General features: G+C 53.5%; 1 protein-coding gene across 28 annotated transcripts in view; it reads right to left on the bottom strand.

Annotated features, from left to right (window-relative positions):
* The window catches only part of PTK2 (protein tyrosine kinase 2), a 256,802-nt gene that overhangs the window by 38,726 nt on the left and 199,563 nt on the right, over positions 1-18,513 (bottom strand). For 27 of the 28 annotated variants that reach the window (XM_045453525.1, XM_045453544.1, XM_045453536.1 and 24 more), the window contains 2 exons: positions 16,470-16,559; positions 13,628-13,832 (listed from right to left, as the gene is read on the bottom strand). In XM_045453525.1, the coding sequence (XP_045309481.1) occupies positions 13,628-13,832; positions 16,470-16,559 (295 nt within the window). Of the gene's footprint in view, positions 1-547; positions 677-13,627; positions 13,833-16,469; positions 16,560-18,513 lie in introns of those variants that run through there. The other variant, XM_045453548.1, reaches the window with a different exon arrangement.

Here is an 18,513-nt window from a genome sequence, read left to right as displayed (position 1 = left end):
CTAGAGGAGCCCCGGTTCCGACGGCGAGCCCACTTTCAGCACAGCCGCAGGGGAGAGAAGGGCAGCGGGTGAGACTGGAGAGACCGGAGAGCTCGTGGAAACTCAGAGGAGCGCCAGGAGGGGAGGTCTGTGAGCAGAACGGCACGGCCCCGAGACACCCCGAGCAGCACTGGGTCGGGCACAGCCACACCTCGGGAGAGGCTCCTCACACGCACACAGGCCCCCACCCCAGCGCGCCAGGGGACAATCCACAATCTGGCCAGTAACCTCCCCAACTTTCAGCTTTATCTCATCGGGAAAACGAGGCCACGGGCTGCCGGTGCTGCCGCCCGCCACGCCGAGGCCACCTGCCGCCCCGCCTGGCCCCGGCCCCCATCCCCACGGGCCGCTGCGGCTCCTGAGCCGTGGCCGCCAGCCCGCACACCGCCCGGAGCAGCCGCTGCGAGCCTCACCAGCTCCCCGGTCTGCAGTGCCCGCCCCCTCCCCCCCACCCCCCCCCGCCCCCGGGGCTCGGTGGGCAGCAGGTCCCCGAACCCTTGGTCCTCACCGGGCTGCGGCTCTCTCCTGCACGCCTGCGGCCCCCGGCTGCTAAGAATGACGCTCATTCACGGTTTCTAGCCTTCTGGCAGAGCGCAGTCAATAACCACCCAGAATTACTCATGAAAGAGTGAGGTCAGCTGCACAGACCCTTTCCAATCTGGGAATCTGCTCAACTGTTTCAAAAAGACATTCCTGCCTGATGGGAGGCTGGAGCGGGCTGTTTCTCACACAAGCTAACTTATGCGATCACCTTAAAGTCAGGAAAGCACAGAAATTCATTTCATAATTGCTCTGAGTCAGCAAACCATTACTACAGACGTGAGGGCTTTTTTTTTTTTCTTTTAAAGGCATGGGAATGTTTTCCTCACTGATGACATTAGTGTGTTAGAGTAAAAGCTTTCGGTCCCAAGATTCCACTCCCTCTTGAAAACATGAGTGTGGTTTCCTTCGTGCTCCAGCCAGACGATCACGGCTTAGAGAGGAGCACGGAACTTGAAGAGCGCTTAAGAGTTAGCGTCACCCTCCAGGCTGGCAAGGGGCGTGCCGAGCCGGCACTGCTAGGAGGCCGGCCCTGGGGCTGAAGGAGGCCAGAACCCTGGTCACGATGCACTGCCAGCATGCATCTGCTCGCCTCCTGCTCCCACTGGGCTGAGAGCTGCGACCTGACAGCCCGTTGTCTTGCATCCAGAATCAGTGTAGATGTGGAGCATCGCTGTGCGCACGAACGACGACGAGGCACAGGGCGCCCAGGGGAGTCAGTCCGTTAAGCGTCCGACTCTCGATGTCCGGCCAGATTCCTAGCAGTGCTGGCTCGGCACACCCCTTGCCGGTCTGGAGGGTGAGGTCACGATCTCACAGTTTGTGGGTTCAAGCCCCAGTGCAGAGCCTGCTTGGGATTCTCTCTCCCTCTCTCTACCCCTCCCCTCCCGTTCTCTCTCCCTCTCCGCTCCTCCCTCATTTGTACTCTGTCTCTCTTTACCTCTCTCTCCAAATACTTAAAACAATGATAGGTGAGTGGGTGAGGGAAGCCACAACCAGTAGAGTCAACTTGCTGAGCGGTCAACAAGTTTCCAGCCCTGTACTGTCCACAGGGAAGGAGTGCAGGCCACCTTCTTTCAGATGGCCACTGGGAACCGGAGTCCAGCCTGGGGCCAGTGGCCTGAGAGAGGAGCTCCCCCGGGTTAGTTTGTCTGCACCCTGCTGTCATCCAGGGCCCTCAAAATAAGTAACAGACCCCGAATCAGAATTTCCAAACGTTTCATAGTTTTTAACGACTGAAAAACCCATAAAAGTCAAGGAAAAATCATCTTTTTTTTTTTCCCAACTTCTTCAAATAATTAAAATACGGGCAAGCTCTGAGGTGGCCAAGCAGGACATATTCTTCAATGCCACAGGAACTGCATTTTAAGTAGGCCCCGCTGAGGCAGTTTATTTCATAAGGCTTGTTTTGTGATATGGGCCACCCTGATCTTAAGGTTACTGTTCCCCCACAAAAACTTCCAGAAGGTCACGTGAGGTCCCTTGCCATGGGAGACCCTCTCAGGCTCCGTCCACCCTGGTTCTTCCATCCACATACACTCTCCCCCACTCTCTCCGAATCCTTCACCGTAGCCCTTTGACCACATAACCACGTATGCGATTTCGCTGCTCCGTGGGATCTGGACTGTACGTGTCCCACCGCTGTCCTGTCCATTTACAGCATGTGCACATGGCAGGCACTGCGGTATCTCTTTGACCGAACCCGCTAGTCACGTCCCTTGTAGAGCAGCAGTAACGGGGAAGACTACTTGGATCCGGTATTTGGTTCTCATCCCAAAAATCCCATGTCGGAATGCTTCTGAGAAACCGTCATTTGTCGCTCAGAGTAGTCAAGAGTATAAATAACTCATAAAAGATCTGTTTTTACAGTGGGAAGACTAGTCCACAGACGGAGTAGGCGTGCACACGGAGACATTTCTGAGCCGTTCTCTGCGAAGCTGCGGCACAAGCCCGAGCAACAGGCTAGAAAGCGCAGAGGGTCAAGGAGGTCAAATTTAAACATATTTTCCCAAACTGCAAATATTTTTAGTAGCGATACATTCCATGTGGAAGAGTCAGGCCGCCTGCTGTGAGCTGGCAGGGGGCCCCCACGGTCTCCCCTGGGACGCCAGCCTCTAGGTCTCAAACTCGCAAGCGGACGAACGAGCGGGGGCTTGGGCTTTTCCTTCACAGACATCCGAACGCGTGCCCATCCACCAGCCGCACTTAGTGAGACAGGCGTGAAAGGAAAAGGAAGTACAGCATGTGATGTCTCTCTTATTTTTCCACTGCCCTCACGACGGCAGAAATGGTCCTCAAAGGAACCGAGTCAGATTCCGAGGACGGAGAGCGCGGGGGGGCCGCCGACTGTGCTCTCGCAAGTACGGCGAGCTCTGATTACATTTCCATTCTGGAGCAACAAAACATGATTTCGCTTCTGAGGCATTTTCATGGAGAGGAAAGGAGTGGTCCAGTGGGTTCCTCTCCTTCCAGGACTGAGCTAAGACACAGAAACAAATCTTCAACCCAGACTGGGTTCGGAGTAGAAAAGGGCCATCGGTTCCGCACAGCTCATGGCCGAGCCGTCCAGGCTGTCCAAGGAGAGAGCGAGAGCCACAAGCCGTGGGCTGCGCCTCTGCTGGCCTGCGTGGCTGCAGGTGGCCTCGTCTTTTTCAGCGTGTCTGCTTATTCCTAAACGAGACTAGTAGTGTGTGTCCCACCCATTGCTAGGGTGGGGAAACAAAGCATGTGGGGGGGGGGGCGGGGATCAGTAAAACTTTTAAGTAGATGTCAGTTAGCTCCGCACTTTTCCACCTGACCCTCTGCTACTAGGAAAGAAAGGAGATTTTCTGTTTCGTTTCTGCGGCGTTTCTCGTGTGAGTGGAGGCACTACCGTTCTCTCCTCTGAAACTACACATTTCTTCTTTTAAGTATAGGAAATACCCTTTGCTTGAATAACGTTATTTTCAAGATTGGGCTTTGATCACCTACACACAAAATCAGTCTGGGTTTATAGGCTACTTAGGCGAATCTGGAAAACATCCAGACTGAAAGGAAAAGAAGCCAAGAGGGAAAGAGCTCGTTCTGGCAAGTTCTCAGGAATACCAGTTTTGAAACATGATCTCTTGTAATTACCCAACACTGCCTCACCACAAAGGAATGGAATTGACCTTTTAACAACAACAACAAAAACCCGGCTGATATCTTTGCAGAAAACATGTCTGGAGACTTTAGATGAAACTGTGAACTGTGCATCTGTGAGTGGCTGACTGGGGAGCTAAATGGAAAACCTGCAGTGGTACAGCGCCTGCCTGGGCTCTTTGTCTCTTACAAATGGCAGAGGAGCCTGGACGTCTGGTTTCACGAATGCACCAAGACTGCGTTTCTCTTCATGTTTCCCAAACTGCAGGAAATAGCGCACTTTTGTTTGCTTGTGGCACTGCTCATCTCAAAATGCTTTTCATAGAAGGGATTTCTACTGAAATCTTTCTTGGGGCACCTGGGTGGCTCAGTCAGTTAAGCCTCCGACTTCGGCTCGGGTCATGATCTCATGGTTTGTGGGTTCGAGTCCCTCGTTGGGCTCTGTGCTGACGGCTCAGAGCCTGGAGCCTGCTTTGGATTCTGTGTCTCCCTCTCTCTCTGTCCCCTCCCCTGTTCATGCTCTCTCTCTCTCAGAAATAAACAAACATTAAAAAAAAAGTCTTTCTTTAAAAATCGTGCCCTCTCTGTGTTTCTGGCAAGTTTGCACAGCTCCTACTGGACCAACACTCATGCAGACAGTGACTATGGGCTATGGACCTAGGACAGCACAGGAAAGCAGCCCACAGTAGCCAGACTCTGAGGGGGCTGGCACCATGCGGGCCATTCGCCAGAAAGCAGGCCCTAGTCTTATAGATTCTGCCCAAATCTCTAGTTGAACCTGGAACCACGCACAGAGGACAGGCTCTGAGCAGCCCCGCTAAGGCGAAGAGAACTGAACTGAGACATAGGCTACTGCCCACAGCATGGGGAGAGAATCTGCGATCCGAGACCAGCCTAGCTAATTGCCTGCTAAAACACACGAACCATTCTCCAGAGGAATATAACTGATTCCAGAGTTTCTGCCATCTATCATTCACAATGTCCAGTGCACGATCTCTATATACAAATAAACTCAAAAATACTCAACATACAAATAAACATGAAAGTGTGATCCATTCTCATGAGGAAAAAACAGTGTAAAAGAGGCAACTCCAAAGACAACTCAAGGTTGGAATTAGCAGGCAGGGACTTTGAAGAGCTATTGCATTCAAGGATATAAAGGAAAATCTGTTCATAATTAGTGGAAAGATCAGAAATGTCAGCAAGGAAATAGAAACTGTAAGAAAGAGCCAAATGAAAACTCTACAATGAAAAATACAGTGTCTGGAACAAAATCTCTGCAGGACAGAATGACTGGTAGGGTGGAGATGACAGAACAATTAGGCAGCCTGAAGATAAATCAATTCAAACGATCCAATCTGAAGGACTTGGAGAAAAAAGACCGGGGTTGGTGGGGGCGGGGGTGGGGGAGAAAAAGAACACCCTGGGATGTGAAGGATGCTATCACAAGGAGTAACAAACACGCAATGGGAATTTTAGAAGAAACTGGAGCAGAAAATACCTGCACGAATAGCTGTGAAAGTCATACACTTACAGATTCAGGAGTGTCAGGGAAGCCAACGTATGATCCATACAGAGAAAACCACACCCGGTGCATCCTCGTTAAACCGCTTAAGTCCAAAGATGAAGAGGAGCCCGTGGAAGCGGCCAGTACAGAACGACAAAGCACGGACAGAGGGATGGTTTCTTTCCCAAGGAAGTCCCCTGACTTCTTATTAGAAAGAACAGAGGTCAGGAGGCAGCGCAAGAACAGCTGTAACGCGCCAAAAGAAATCTCCTGTCAAGTCGGAGCTCCATTCCAGTGAGATGAAGTTCAATTCGTTTTCAGATAAGAACCCCAAAACTAATGGAATTCACCACCAACAGACATACACGGGAAACGCTCAAGTTCTTCGGGTGAGTGGGAAACTGAACGGAAGATGCCTAGCTGGGAAAGAATGAAGCGCACTGTGCAGAGTTAAGTATGAAAGGCTGTTTCTTTGCTTAAAATACTAGCTAACACACACACACACACACACACACACACACACACACACACAACCTCATTCTGAGAGGTCACTAACGTTCACACATGAAACCTACGACATCTAGAGCACAAAGGAGCGAGGTGGTGGCAAACGGGTCTTCTTGGCTGCCAGGACTCGACCCCAGTAAGCACAGTCCAGTTGCTAACTCAACTCGAAGGAGGTGGGGAAAGTGAAACGTGCATGTTGCCATCTCTGGAGCGATCACTACAATTATAGCGCGGAAGGTACTGCTGAAATGCAGGTTGTGGGGCTTAGAGAGAGAGGTGTGGGAGAGAGGCCGTTGTCCTCCAGGTGCCGAACCCTCAGCCAAGAACAAATGGACCGAGCACAGGGCACTTTTGCTTCCCTCCGGGCTGGGCTTTAGCCGCGTGTTAATCTGTACCCGGCACAAAGCCAGGGTTTCTCCATCTGCTTCCTGCACTCCTCCGTCCACCATCTAGACAGAAAGGGAGACCTTTGTGGCCGCTCTGCTGTCCCCTCACGTTCTTAGGGATAATGACCCCAGAGACAAAATTCAGTGAAGAAGAATGAAAAACAGCTGCAGAGGAGGCAAAACTGGCAACAGAAACAGGACTGAGGGCAAGGGTTTCCATGTGAGCTGGGAGGGCAGCACCCCGACCGGACGGAGTCACTGTGTGCAGGACTGACACATAACGCCTCATCTGGTCGGAGGCCTCTCCTTACAGGTCACACAGGTGAGGGAAGCCCACAGCGCGTGGGGAAATCCAGGAGGCTGGGAGCAGTCAGGGACCTGGTCAGGCAGGAGGGCACAGGAGGGCACAGTGTGGCCGATGGGCAAGAAAGAGCCCTGGTCTCGGAGGCAGGACAAAGGGGCCCAGGGTCTGAGGTCTGCCCCTTGCGAGCCGCACAATCCAGGGCAAGTCACAGGACTTCCTGAGCCTCAGGCTCCTAAGCGAAAAGGGAAATCGTTACTCGTTCTTAAGAACCGCTGTGAAGTCAGGGGCGCCTGGGTGGCTCAGTCAGATGAGCGTCTGACTCTTGACTTCGGCTCAGGTCACGATCCCAAGGTCGTGGGATCGAGCCCCGCGTCAGGTTCCATGCTGCGCGTGGAGCCTGCTTAAGATTCTCTTTCTCACTCATGCTCATTCGCTCTCTAAAATCAAAAATGAAGTAAAAAGAACTGCTCTGAAGTCAAAGAAGGAAATAGGCATGAAAACGACCTTTGCAGCCGTGTAAGTACAAAAGACTAATTTTTATGAAATGCACATTTAAACCTCACTGGAAATCTGCTCACACAAAACCAAGCTCTGGAGGTGTAACGATACAGACGCACACGGTACAGCTCTGAACAGCCACGTGTGGGCAGGAGCCAAGGACGGGTCACGAGGAGCCTCACGGAAGCAGTTAAGACATAATCCTTAGTGCAAAAAAGGTCAATGTCATATCCAATTCCTACTAAATTGCAATTTACTCTTGACTTTTTAAATTACTGGTAAGCCTAAAGATGAAAAAAAGAAAACCCAAGAAACAAAAAAACCCCTGAAGTTCAGATGCCGTGAACATTTGAAGATGTATGCAGGACGACCTGAGAAACTGATTACTCTTCTAGATAATATCTAGACCCAACAGGCTGGCGAGGGAAGGATACAGATATGATGACTAAGGAGAGATTCAGACACCACCTTTGAAAGGAATTTTGGAAGCAAATACAAAACCACTTAAGAAAATACACAGAGAAGTGGCACAAATACCTTGTATCATCGATCAGACCCAGAGCTTTTAATTTAGAGTCCACTTACTAGGATAAATGAAGAATCAAAAAGGATTAAAAAGGCTTGTATAAGACACCGTCCACGGATTAAAGGTGGAAGGTCCACATCTCTGTGACACATCTGTGAAATGTCGTCATATTCGGTATGTGGATCACAACAGCTAACGCTTTTAAATCCAGGTGACCAGACTTCTCTCTGAAGTACCTGGTCGCTCCTCTGTGCGCTGAGATGCCCAGGTCCCTTCCAGATCTTCGGGAGCCGCTCTGGTGTGACCAGAGCAGCGGTGACAGGGTGTGCACCCACCCCGAGCCTCACACAGCCCGAAGCATTTCAGACAGTTTCTCGTGACCCTGAAAACCAAGCTGGGTGGCACGTGGGACCCTGCTCCTCCAGGGAGGCAGGGTCACTTGCCCAAGATCACACAGCCTTCTCAAATCCCTTCTTCAGCTCTGACCTTCCTAACACAACACTCACCACTCTGAACAGCAGGGTGAGCTCCTGTCTGCGCCCACGCCCGTGCAGGTTCTACCTCCCCGAGCACCGGACGCACGGTTCGTGTCTGGGTTGGGGTTGGGGGGGGGGCAGCCTGCAACTTCACTGGAGTCGATGGTCAGATGTGGTCCGAAAAACATGTAATAAATCCGCGGCCGCAGCCGGATTTATGTGCAGCGGACACATCTCTCACAGGCCAGCTTTGCTTGACAAAGTTCAAAAGCAAACACGACCACATTCTCAACCTGACAGCCCGCCCTCCCCCGCCCCCAAGGCCCGCACTGCAGACGGCCTCCAGTCACCCCTGCGGGGCCTCATGTGTGACTTCCACCGCCGCTCCCCGCCGTATCTAGGGCCCCAGAGGCCCACGCGGCACGTGCCGCACACTCGGGAGGTGACGGGACAAAGATTCGATGCAGCGCCCGGCGGCCATGCGGGTGGTGGCCCCTGCACACGCCAGGTGCTGCCTCTCCCTCTGGGGAATTTCTCTGGTTCTGACTGAAAACAAATAAGAGAATCACAGGAGCAGGAATTCCCTTGAACACTGGTTTTTTCTTTTCTTCCTTCTTTCCCCTTTTTAACTAAGCATTGACCACGTGCCCACAGTCGCGGTCCCAAGGCAGAGCGCGACAGTGCACATACGGATATCTAGCCGCGTCTCGGGTCAAGGCCTGGCGCGCGACAGCTGGCAGCCTGAGCCCGGGACTCAGCGGGCTCACTGCCCAAGCTCAGCCCTCCAGCCTCCTTATTTGTGAACGGGCGGTGGTGACGTCACCTATGTCTCCAAGGACCGTGAGGACTAAGATGACCTAACGTGTGAGAGTTCAGGGCACAAGGCCTGGCAACGGAAAGCACTGAGTAGATGCTGGTTTCTGATGACACCGCTATGGAAGCTGACGGTAGAGGGCAGAGACCGGCCATCAAGGAACATGGTTTGCTTTAAGAGGTCTTCCTGAAGACCACAGCGATGGAGACCAACTCAAAGCACGGAGCGCCTTCCCCAGTGACACGTATTGGGTCAGCGTTCTTTCAGGGAAATGGTTATGCTCTTTTACCACTTATATCCTTTTTTTTTTTTTTTAACGTTTATTTATTTTTGAGAGAGAGACAGAGTGCAGGCAGGACAGGGGCAGAGAGAGAGAGAGGGAGACAGAATCTGAAGCAGGCTCCGAGCTCCGAGATGTCAGCACAGAGCCTGACGTGGGGCTCCAACTCACAAATGGTGAGATCACGACCTGAGGCGACGTCAGACGCTCGACTGACTGAGCCACCCAGCCACCCCTCCCACTTATATTCTTTTGCCTAAACTTCATATGTGAAAACAGTGAGCATAGAAACATGGAGTTGTTTCCAAAGGTTTACAAAACCATTATGTCTGGGGCGACTGGAGTGCTCGTTCACCGCTGGGGGCAGCACGTTATATCGGCTCCGGGAAACCAGCAGGACCTACTGACCCTACACCTGTGCACGCCCGCTGACATTCAGAGACGCGCCCAGCTGGCATTCCTGTCCCTACGCTCACCAAAAAGACACAAGAGTGCTCTGGGCAGCCCAGCTGGAAAGCATGTACATTCCCAACAGGAGGAGGGATAAACCGGAGCACCACAGAGCGAGGAGAAAGAGGGGCAACTGCCTGAATAATGCGGATGGTCTCCAACTAAATGCTGAACGAAATATGCAACGAACAAAAAAGCACACACTGAGTGATACCACTGACATAAAGCTCAAAGGCAGGCAGAGCCAATCCACGGTTAGCGGTCACCCTTGGAGGGTGAACTGTCGTCGGAAAGGGCTGTTTTCTTATTCTGCATGTTGGCTGCGTGGGTGTGCCTGACTTGTGACAAACCAAAGAGCTGTTTACTTCCTGGCATGTTTATACGTTCACATCTTTGCATGGCAATAAAAAGTTTAAAAGATACAAAAATCACGGTATAAAAGTTTACACTGGAATTTTATTAGTGTGTTGCCCTCATTTGCCAAGAAAGGACTTAAGAAAGTCTACATGAACCTAACAGGCTTCCCCAGACTCAGCTGCCAACAGGCGACCTTGCTGTGTGGCAGCATAAAGCCCTGGGCCAGGCCGGGTGCCGGGGGAAGCGTGAGCTCCGGGAGGGCAGATACTGAGGCTGGGACTGCAGTTTCCTTGGCATGTGGGCTACTGAAGAACTAACTGAGCTACCCAGGGATTAAGTGGTGCTTTCATTCAAAAACTGCTCCGTGTACCCTTACAGCCTGTCAGGACATGCGTGGCTCGGTGCACACTGGGGTCATGTTCACTGCAGGTCCCCGGGAGTGCTTCCACTCGTTGACAGGCCACCCGCAGGTTCCCGTCCCTGTGCTTCTCTGGGGGTTCACATCCATGAATAAGAATGCAGGACGTACGGAGGACAGACATGGGAGTCCTGGGGATCCACCCGTGGAAGTGTGGCCCGGGACTGTCTGACTCAGTGGGGCAAGGATCATCCCGAGAGCCTTTTCTCAACGCACAATGAACAACAAACACATGGCCCCAAAATGCATGCAGTCCACGGTAACTGGAGTTCATTCGAGATCTTTTCTTTTAAGGTCACGGAGAATGGGATTTGGGAAACACTTTTAACTGACCTGGAGTAAAGACTCCCTGAGATTTACTACTTTGTCAAAATCTTTGATACGATAAAAACTGCGTAAAACTCAATAAAAGAATCTATTTAATCATTGTGACATACTGTGATCTGTAAGTGTCCAAGAGCTATTATATATAAAGTTACGTTTTTTGGCCTCTTTGGGAGCCATATTACACACATTCAAGATTCAGAGTTAAACTCCACTTCTGACTAAACAGAAACAAATAGAATTAACGCTCAACGACCTGCGTTAACTGTGCACAAGAGATCCAAAAGTCATAGTCCAGGTACAGTATGTATTTTATGTGTGTGTGTATGAAATCATTATATTTAGTTCTACAAATTCACCTTGCAGAGTTTTGGGAACTAGTTTTCCTAATGCAGCAGTCCTTCAGTGAACGCTGATGTGAGCTTTCATGCGCAAGGCCATGATTGGAGCGTTGTGTGGGCCCTACTGTGCGCAGGCCCCTGGCCTGCGGGTGCGGGCAGCACCAAGGCGAGTATGACGATCCCTGCCCTCAAGGAGCCTCAGTCTAGTAGGGCTGGGACATACTAGACTGTGAGCTCCTCGAGGGCAGGAAAGGTGTAGTCCTCCTGCCCCAGAGACCGGGCCCCAGGCTCAGCCCTCGTGGCGCCCACGGTGTTTGTGGAACGGGCTGAACGCGGGCACAGCCGTCTGTGGCAGCACAGGGGGAGCAAGACAAGAACAAAGTGCTCTGGAGACTCCGCGGGGGAGGCTCGTCAGCTGTGGAGCCGCTGTGCGAAAGAAGGCGAGAAAGATGGGCAGGATTCCACCAGGTGGAGAAGAGGGCATCCTAGGCCGAGGGGGTTAGTGAGGCCACGTGTGAGAAAAGGGCAGGATGGAAGGAATCCTCAGTCTATTCTGGAAGCCTCCACCTCACATGGGAAGGGGGGTGGGCGGTGGGGGTAACAGGAACGCACTGAGGGCTGTTCCAGTGAGGGAGCTGCTTATCTGCAGTGATGATTCATGAGATCCACTAAAGAGCTCTGCCAGACAGACGGAGGGCGGTCTGGGGGAGGGGAGGGGTCTGAAGACACTGTGTCGAGTCTCCCCAGCTGCGCAGTTGGGGGACGGTGAGGGATCAGTGCTCACTCCAAGATAGAGACGAGGAAAGGTACCTTTGTAACCTACAGAAGGCGAGGGCCAGGGGCTGCCCAGGAGGCAAGGTGACTGGCTGGCTGTAGGATGAACGGGGGCCCAGCAGCCATCTAAAAGGCGGCTTTGGGACTCGAGAGAAAAGGCAGACGGAAGCTGCAGACACAGAGGTGAGAGTTTAGACGGCCCAGGAAGTGCACTGAGAAAGGAGGGCGGCCCAGGACGGACATGTGCTGGAACTCATAGCGTCGTGGAAAAGCAGCAGGGTGGCGAGACAGAGGAGGAGTCTGGGAGGCAGGGGGAGGGACCGGTGTCACAGAGGGGAGGAATTCTGAGGACAGAATCTGTCAAATTTTGAGGAAAGATCAAGGAGAAACAAAAAAAAGTATGAGCGAAACATGAAACGAAGCACATTCAAAATCCAGCTCTAGCAGTGAGAGCTCGAATCATTAGCTGTAGGACAGTCAAGAAACTGGAGACCTTTAGCCTGAAGAGAGGCACCTGGAAACACTTGAAGGACTGTCACGTGGAAGGCAGAGCTGAGTTGTTCTGTGGGGCCCGACAGGATGGGCCCAGGCCCGCAGGGGAGCGTCACGGGGCCCCAGGAGGAGCCCCTCGCAGAGCGTGCTTCTCGCTGTACGGGACCTGCTGGCCCGTCTGGTCCCCTGGGCTGTGAACCCTGGGGACGGCTTGTGCTGTGTTCACTGGTGAATCCCCAGAACCTCACTGACAATGAAGGAGGCGCTTAGCCAAGAATTCCTGACTGGATGAATGTCTTAAATCTCTGCCAGCAGCCTTACTAATTCCTCCCTGAAGCACGCTCCTCCCACGGAGACTTGTCTGGCGAGCGGACTTGCCTGAAGATGGGGTGGGGCTTCAGGCACTGGGGGGTAAGGATGGGCCGGAGGCACTACCAGGACCTCTTGGACCCTGACACTCGGTAATTTTTATGAAAAAAACCTAAAATACACCAAAATTTTAAAGTTCGCACACAAAATAGAGGAAGCGTGAAACCGGTGAAACGGCACACGTTCAACCACGGCGTTGGTTACACAATGAGGCTCCCCGTGGGTATGTATCACGTGAAGATACCTTACTGCTTACAGTGCTAAGTCTCAGTCTAGACTTCAATTCGGCAACCGTTCACTGAACACGTATCGGACCCCTGTGCCGGGGCCGCAGAAATGAGCACGACGCGGTGATGCCCGTCGAGAGCGCGGAGCCTGGCCGGGGACCAGACACGCAGATGCGGAATCCTCAGGCCAGGTGGCAGGGTCCGCTGTGGGCAGACACCCTGAGGGGCCCCGCAGGCTGCCAAGTCCCCGTGTGCTCCCTCCGGGGGCGCGGGAGCTACCGAAAGTCTGAGTCTGACCGCGCGTGGCACCAAGCACGAGCCGCCAGATGGCCGCGCAACAGGCAGGGGGGTGTTTTAACTGTAACAGAAGAAGTACCGAAAAGGTTCCGGAGGGTGGCCATCTCTCTGGGGGCAGGGCTGATTAGGAGAGCCCCCCGAAGGGGTGACATCTGGGCAGGATTCTGGACACCAAACAGGTGGTCGTGTGTTGGGAGAGGAGGAGCACGCAGATGGCGGGCTGTGCCAGAAGCGCAAGCGGTTAGGAGCGTGCCGGCGATGGGAGGAGGGCTGGGGACGGGACTGACAGGCAGCCGGGGACGACATTCCTGTGGGTCTTGTCGGCTGTGCTAAGTCCGTCAGAAGTTGGGGAGGAGAGATTCGGTCATAACTGGAAGCTTATTAAGATCTTAAGACCTAATCTCCTGAGAAGTCTAGCGAAGTATAAATAAAAGCAAACCCATTAAGAAAGTCATTATGTTCGCCCGCGAATAAGTCAGCCTCAGACGTGCGGACAGAAGGACCTCGCGGCGCGAGGACTGCGAGGGGGGTGAAGCCGCGTGAGCCTGCCCCAGCCCCGGCCCTCGCTCCCCCACTCCTACCTGAGCTGAGCTTTGAGCTCAGTGAACCGGGGCCGCCTGCTGGGGTCATAGGCCCAGCATTTCGTCATAAGGCTGTAGAGGGTGGGAGGGCAATTTGGAGGCATTGGTAATCTCTCCCCGTTCTCGATTCGACCGATCACATCATTGTTCTTCACTCCTTGAAACGGCTTCACACCATGCATCAGTATCTCCCACATACACACACCTGTGAAGCGGGATGAAAACAGACCGTGAACTTCGCAGGAAGCGGGGGAGGCCCAGGAGTCGGGGGGCTGGGGAGGGAGGCTTCACCGCTGGCGCCAGAGGACCAGCTGTGGGACTCCGGCCCGAGCGGCCAGATAAGGCAGCGCTCTGTGAACTCTGTGGCGAACGAGCGTAGCACCATTAACTTCATCTGACGTGAACAGCGAAAGAGTAAACGATGACCCGAACAGCCCACGGCTTTTCGACGAGGTTTACTCCTCTAAACATCCCGTGTTAGAAAATGGCCCACCGGGGACGGTGATCCCTCACGTTTCACGAACCAGTTCAAAACAAGCTGAATGAATCCTGCCTTCCCCCTGCTGAGGTCCGACCTGCCGGTGACCGTGGCAGCCGACCCGAGGCCTAACGAAGAAAATGCTGAAGTCGAAGCCTTGCGTCTTAGGACACCCGGACTCCTTTCACGAGGCTGGCCGTGCGTGGCTAGGGTGCTCATCGGCACCGTCACTGGCTTACGCGTGCTCCGGACTCCCTGGGCCGGGGCGGCCCTGCCCACAGCCTCCTCACTCACCCTGCATCCTCACGGACCACACGCGTTCTCGGGCTCCTCTGAACAACGCTTGAGCGCCCGCGTTTAAAGAAAGACGAACGGAACCCAAGGCGGAGAATGACAACCACATGAAGCTCTGGTCGGGGAACCGAGAGGGCAGACTGGCCGCGACAGTGGGGGACTCCACACCCCCCCCAAACGCACCGCACGCACGCGCCTTTCTGGTGTTAACTTCACCACACTTAGGGCCCCTTCGGCTCTCTCCCCACAGACTTCCCCTGGGAAAGCCTCACGGGTCTCCGTCCTACCCATGCGCGTGTAACGTGCTTGAGGGGAGGAGAAGCACTTGGGGTGTCCACAGTACCTAACATGGGGTGTGCCTCCGGGGAAGCAGGGCACGGCATCGTACCCGTGTGAATTACGTCTCGACGGGATCCAAATTCCAGGCATTTCAAAGTGAAGAGTGCGTGACCAAAAAACCGCTTTAGCTCTGTGTTTTTCACTAGAAATCATGACAACGTCATTGGTAACGACAACGCAGGTCGTCGTTTCTTGAGACCTTAAAATGTTTCTGGCGCTTTGAAATTTACATGTTCTGAATCGTTACACATCACATTTCTCTAAATGCTGCATCCTATCAAATAAATCTAAGATGTCACTGGCTAGAATATACATCACTATTTTATGTGACCAAAAAAGGGGGGGATGTGACACAATCCTCTAAGAAAACCTCTAAGAATTCTTTCCGTCCTACCAAAGAGTGCTTTCAAACCCACGCAGATGAGGAGGCAACGGCAGCTGCCGTACGAGTGCAGGCAGGGCACCACGTGCCACACCCCCCCAAGTGACACCGACCGTGACATGCTGCTGACTTACGACACACCCCAGTTGCAGAGAAGTTAAAATGGGAAAACACAGGCACCGTGGACTCTGTGCAAACCGCAATTCCCTTCACAGCAACCTTCAACTTGCTGTCTGGGTCACACAGCCGATGAGCGGGGCTCTGGGACACAGAGCTGTGTCCGTCAGACCCCAGGGCCCTTTCTAAATTGTGCCACGCGATTTCCTACTCTGCTAAAAAGCTCCTTCCTTCACCTGTTATTACTTAGGGCGCTGGATGAAACCAACAATCAGTACACAGAAGAAAAAATAGGAACACAGACTCGAATGTACGTAAAGTTACTTCTAAATACAGGGGAAAAAGGTACATAACGTTACAAAGACATCTCCTCTGAAATAGTTTAAAATCTAGCAGAGAAAACACACACACAGACTTCTCACAAGATGAATGCTGAGCGTCGTGGTCAAGAGAGAAAGCGCAGGGAGCACGGCGACGGGCAGGTTCCGTCTGTAGGACGCACCTGCCACAGGAGGCTTCGCAGAAGAGGGGATGCTTGAGGTGGCCCCGACAGTGGGACAGAATGTCACCCAGAGGAGACGGGCTTAGGACGTGCTCCAGGCAGACGGAGTTACGCCAGAAGAGTGGGGTGGGGAAGGAGTGTCGTGCGTATCAAAAAGGGAGACTGGTCTCAAATGTGACAGAGCAAGGGCCACCGTCACGCCACTCAGGAGGGTCTGTGACGGCCCACAGAGCAGGAGGACGGCGCCCGATCTGGAGCAGGTGGCAAGGCACGGGGTAGGCGTCGGGGCAGAAGCCACAGAGGACCCAGGAGCAAACTGTGAGGCCGTGAGACAAGTCAGGAGGAGGTCAGACCCCAGGATGGGACGGGACCCCAGACCCATGAAGCACGCGGTCACAGAACCAGAGGGACAGGTCAACCACGTACGGTCAGTCACACGGAAGGAACGGGCGAGACAGCAGAGAGAGACGGAAGGGAAGGGAAAGATCTCCCCCAGGGAGGGATGCAGAGACGGCAGAGCGAGACAGAAGGGGGAGGAGAAGAGAGCGAGAGCGGGGCCTCCCAGAAGTCACACACAACGCTGGCGCTCGGTTGGTGCCCCGTGCCCGGCGAAGGAGCGGTCAGACAAGGGAAGGCACGTCAGCCCACGCCGTGAAGAGAGGTGACGCCACGTGCGTTGTGTAGCATACACGAAGCATAACGTAACAACACGAAACTTCACGATACTCACCAAACATCCACACGTCACTGGCTGAGGTAAAACGTCGAAAGTTGATGGACTCTGGAGCCATCCATTTAATAGGCAACTTTCCTTTGGAAGCTAGAAGATTAATTTTAGAAAGTGAATTCTCCTTGTTATCTGCTCAAGGATCTAACAGCTACAGCTAGCAGAGACTTTTACTTCCAAAATAAAAAGCTTTAAGCATCTGACCCCTTGGACTCTGCTTATTTGGGAGAGCTACTTTCTGTTTCCTGCCTTTCTGTCAGGTCACTGGGAGTAGCTGCTGACGCCGAGGGAGGGAGATAAAACACTGAGGTCCTTCCCTCCGCAGAGAGGCGGGGAACGAGGGAGAGGGAGCCCCGCGCCCGGTCACGCGGAGCTGGGTGGTTTCCTCGACAGCTCCTCGTCCACAGGCTGCAGCCTCTGCTAAGGACACGTGGTCGGCTCTTGTTCCCAGTAGGGAACCAGTGTTTCTAGGGAAACACGTAGGTACACATACGACGTCTCACATAGATTCCAACCTAAGCCCCGAAAACAACTTGTCCTTGTAGGCTCTCTTTTCTTCAGAAAACAAGGTTCAGACATGTTACGTGACTTGCCGGAGGCCGCCCCACCGCCAGGTGCCAGAGCTGGGGTTCAGGGCCAGGCCCTGGCCCAGAGCCAGAGGGGCTCGGGCCGTCCGGCACCGCCCCCACCCGTCCCCGCGCCCCAGCGGAGACAGGCTCCAGATGCCCGCTGCTCCTACGAAAGCACCACGTGACTGCGAGTTACAGACGTCAGCGACTGGCTGAATGCGCCAACCCGGGTTACGCAGGGAGGACTGGTGACGACGCCGTCACCAGTACGTGAAGAGCAGGACGGACGACGGAATGAGAAAGTACAGTCCTCAGGACGGCCTGACGCATCGTGCTTTCGAGGCCACACAAACCTTCCTTCTGTGCCACAAAGGAACGGACTCAGCGCCCCACTGAACGTTCCTTCGGCCGTGCGGTTACCACGTGGGCAGCCCTGGGTCCCCCTTCTCGAGGAGTTCTAATCCTAAGAGGTGGAAGCAGAGTCTACTCGTACACGGTGGGGGGCGCAGCACAGACGCCGGGTCAAGGCCACGTGCTCCGGAAGCAGAGGTGGCCGAGGAGCGAGCGGTGGGTCAGGACGGCACCGGCAGGGCGTGGAACTGCGGCGGGCGGGACGGGAGCCCTGGGCCACAGGGTCTGGACCTCCTTCTGCCAGCGCCCAGCGCCCCTCGGCACTCTCAGGAGACGGCTCTGCTTCATGGATTTATTCCCGCTCGAAGCACCTTCACGGCCACGGAGGTCAAATCCTCTGTGCGGCGCCTTCCAAACCAGCGACTCGGCACCTGTGTTCTGAACGAAGGGCCGCTGACCCCTAGGAGTGCTCTCCTGGAACCCGATGGACTGTGAACGTAGGGACCTGAGCCGGCAGCAAGCACACGCACCTGTCAGCTGCTCACTACAGATGCCACCCACGTGCTGCGGGGCCTCGGTCGCCACCCTGCTCGGGGCTCAGCCTTCACTGGGAGTCCCGTGCCCGGGCTCGTCAGGGCTCGGGCGGGGTACGAGAGGTACTTTAAAACAGCAGAAAACCAACGTGGCCATTTTTAAGTTAAATGACTAACTAAAATGAATAAACAGCTGAAGAATTTTCTTTTCACGTAACCCAGAGCCACTACTGAAACCCTTCCAGGCTGCAGCACACAGCGGGCACACGGAAAGGGAAGAGCCGTGAGCCATGGTGTAAAATGAAGGAAACTCACTTTGTATGTAAAAACCTGGGCTCATTTTGCCACAACATAAAAATTTAAGTAGTAAAGAAACTAGCCTTTCTAAAACAGTAGTAATCCTTAGAACATATACTAGGAGCATAGTACGGATTTATAATTGAAACCTTAGCTCAAGTACTAGGAACATGAAAATTTATTACTAAAAAGACTTGTTCAATAAAGCGAGGAACTAAGTCAATCTGATTCCAAAATTGACAAAACTAAAGGAAAAAGCACAAGAGCTAAATCTCCGCTCTAAAACAAACGCATTGA

The sequence above is a fragment of the Leopardus geoffroyi genome, chromosome C3 (assembly GCF_018350155.1).
Source record: "Leopardus geoffroyi isolate Oge1 chromosome C3, O.geoffroyi_Oge1_pat1.0, whole genome shotgun sequence".
Classification (NCBI taxonomy): Eukaryota; Metazoa; Chordata; class Mammalia; order Carnivora; family Felidae; genus Leopardus; species Leopardus geoffroyi.
The sequence above is the reverse complement of the archived record's forward strand: the minus strand, read 5'-3'. Positions and strand labels throughout refer to the sequence as shown.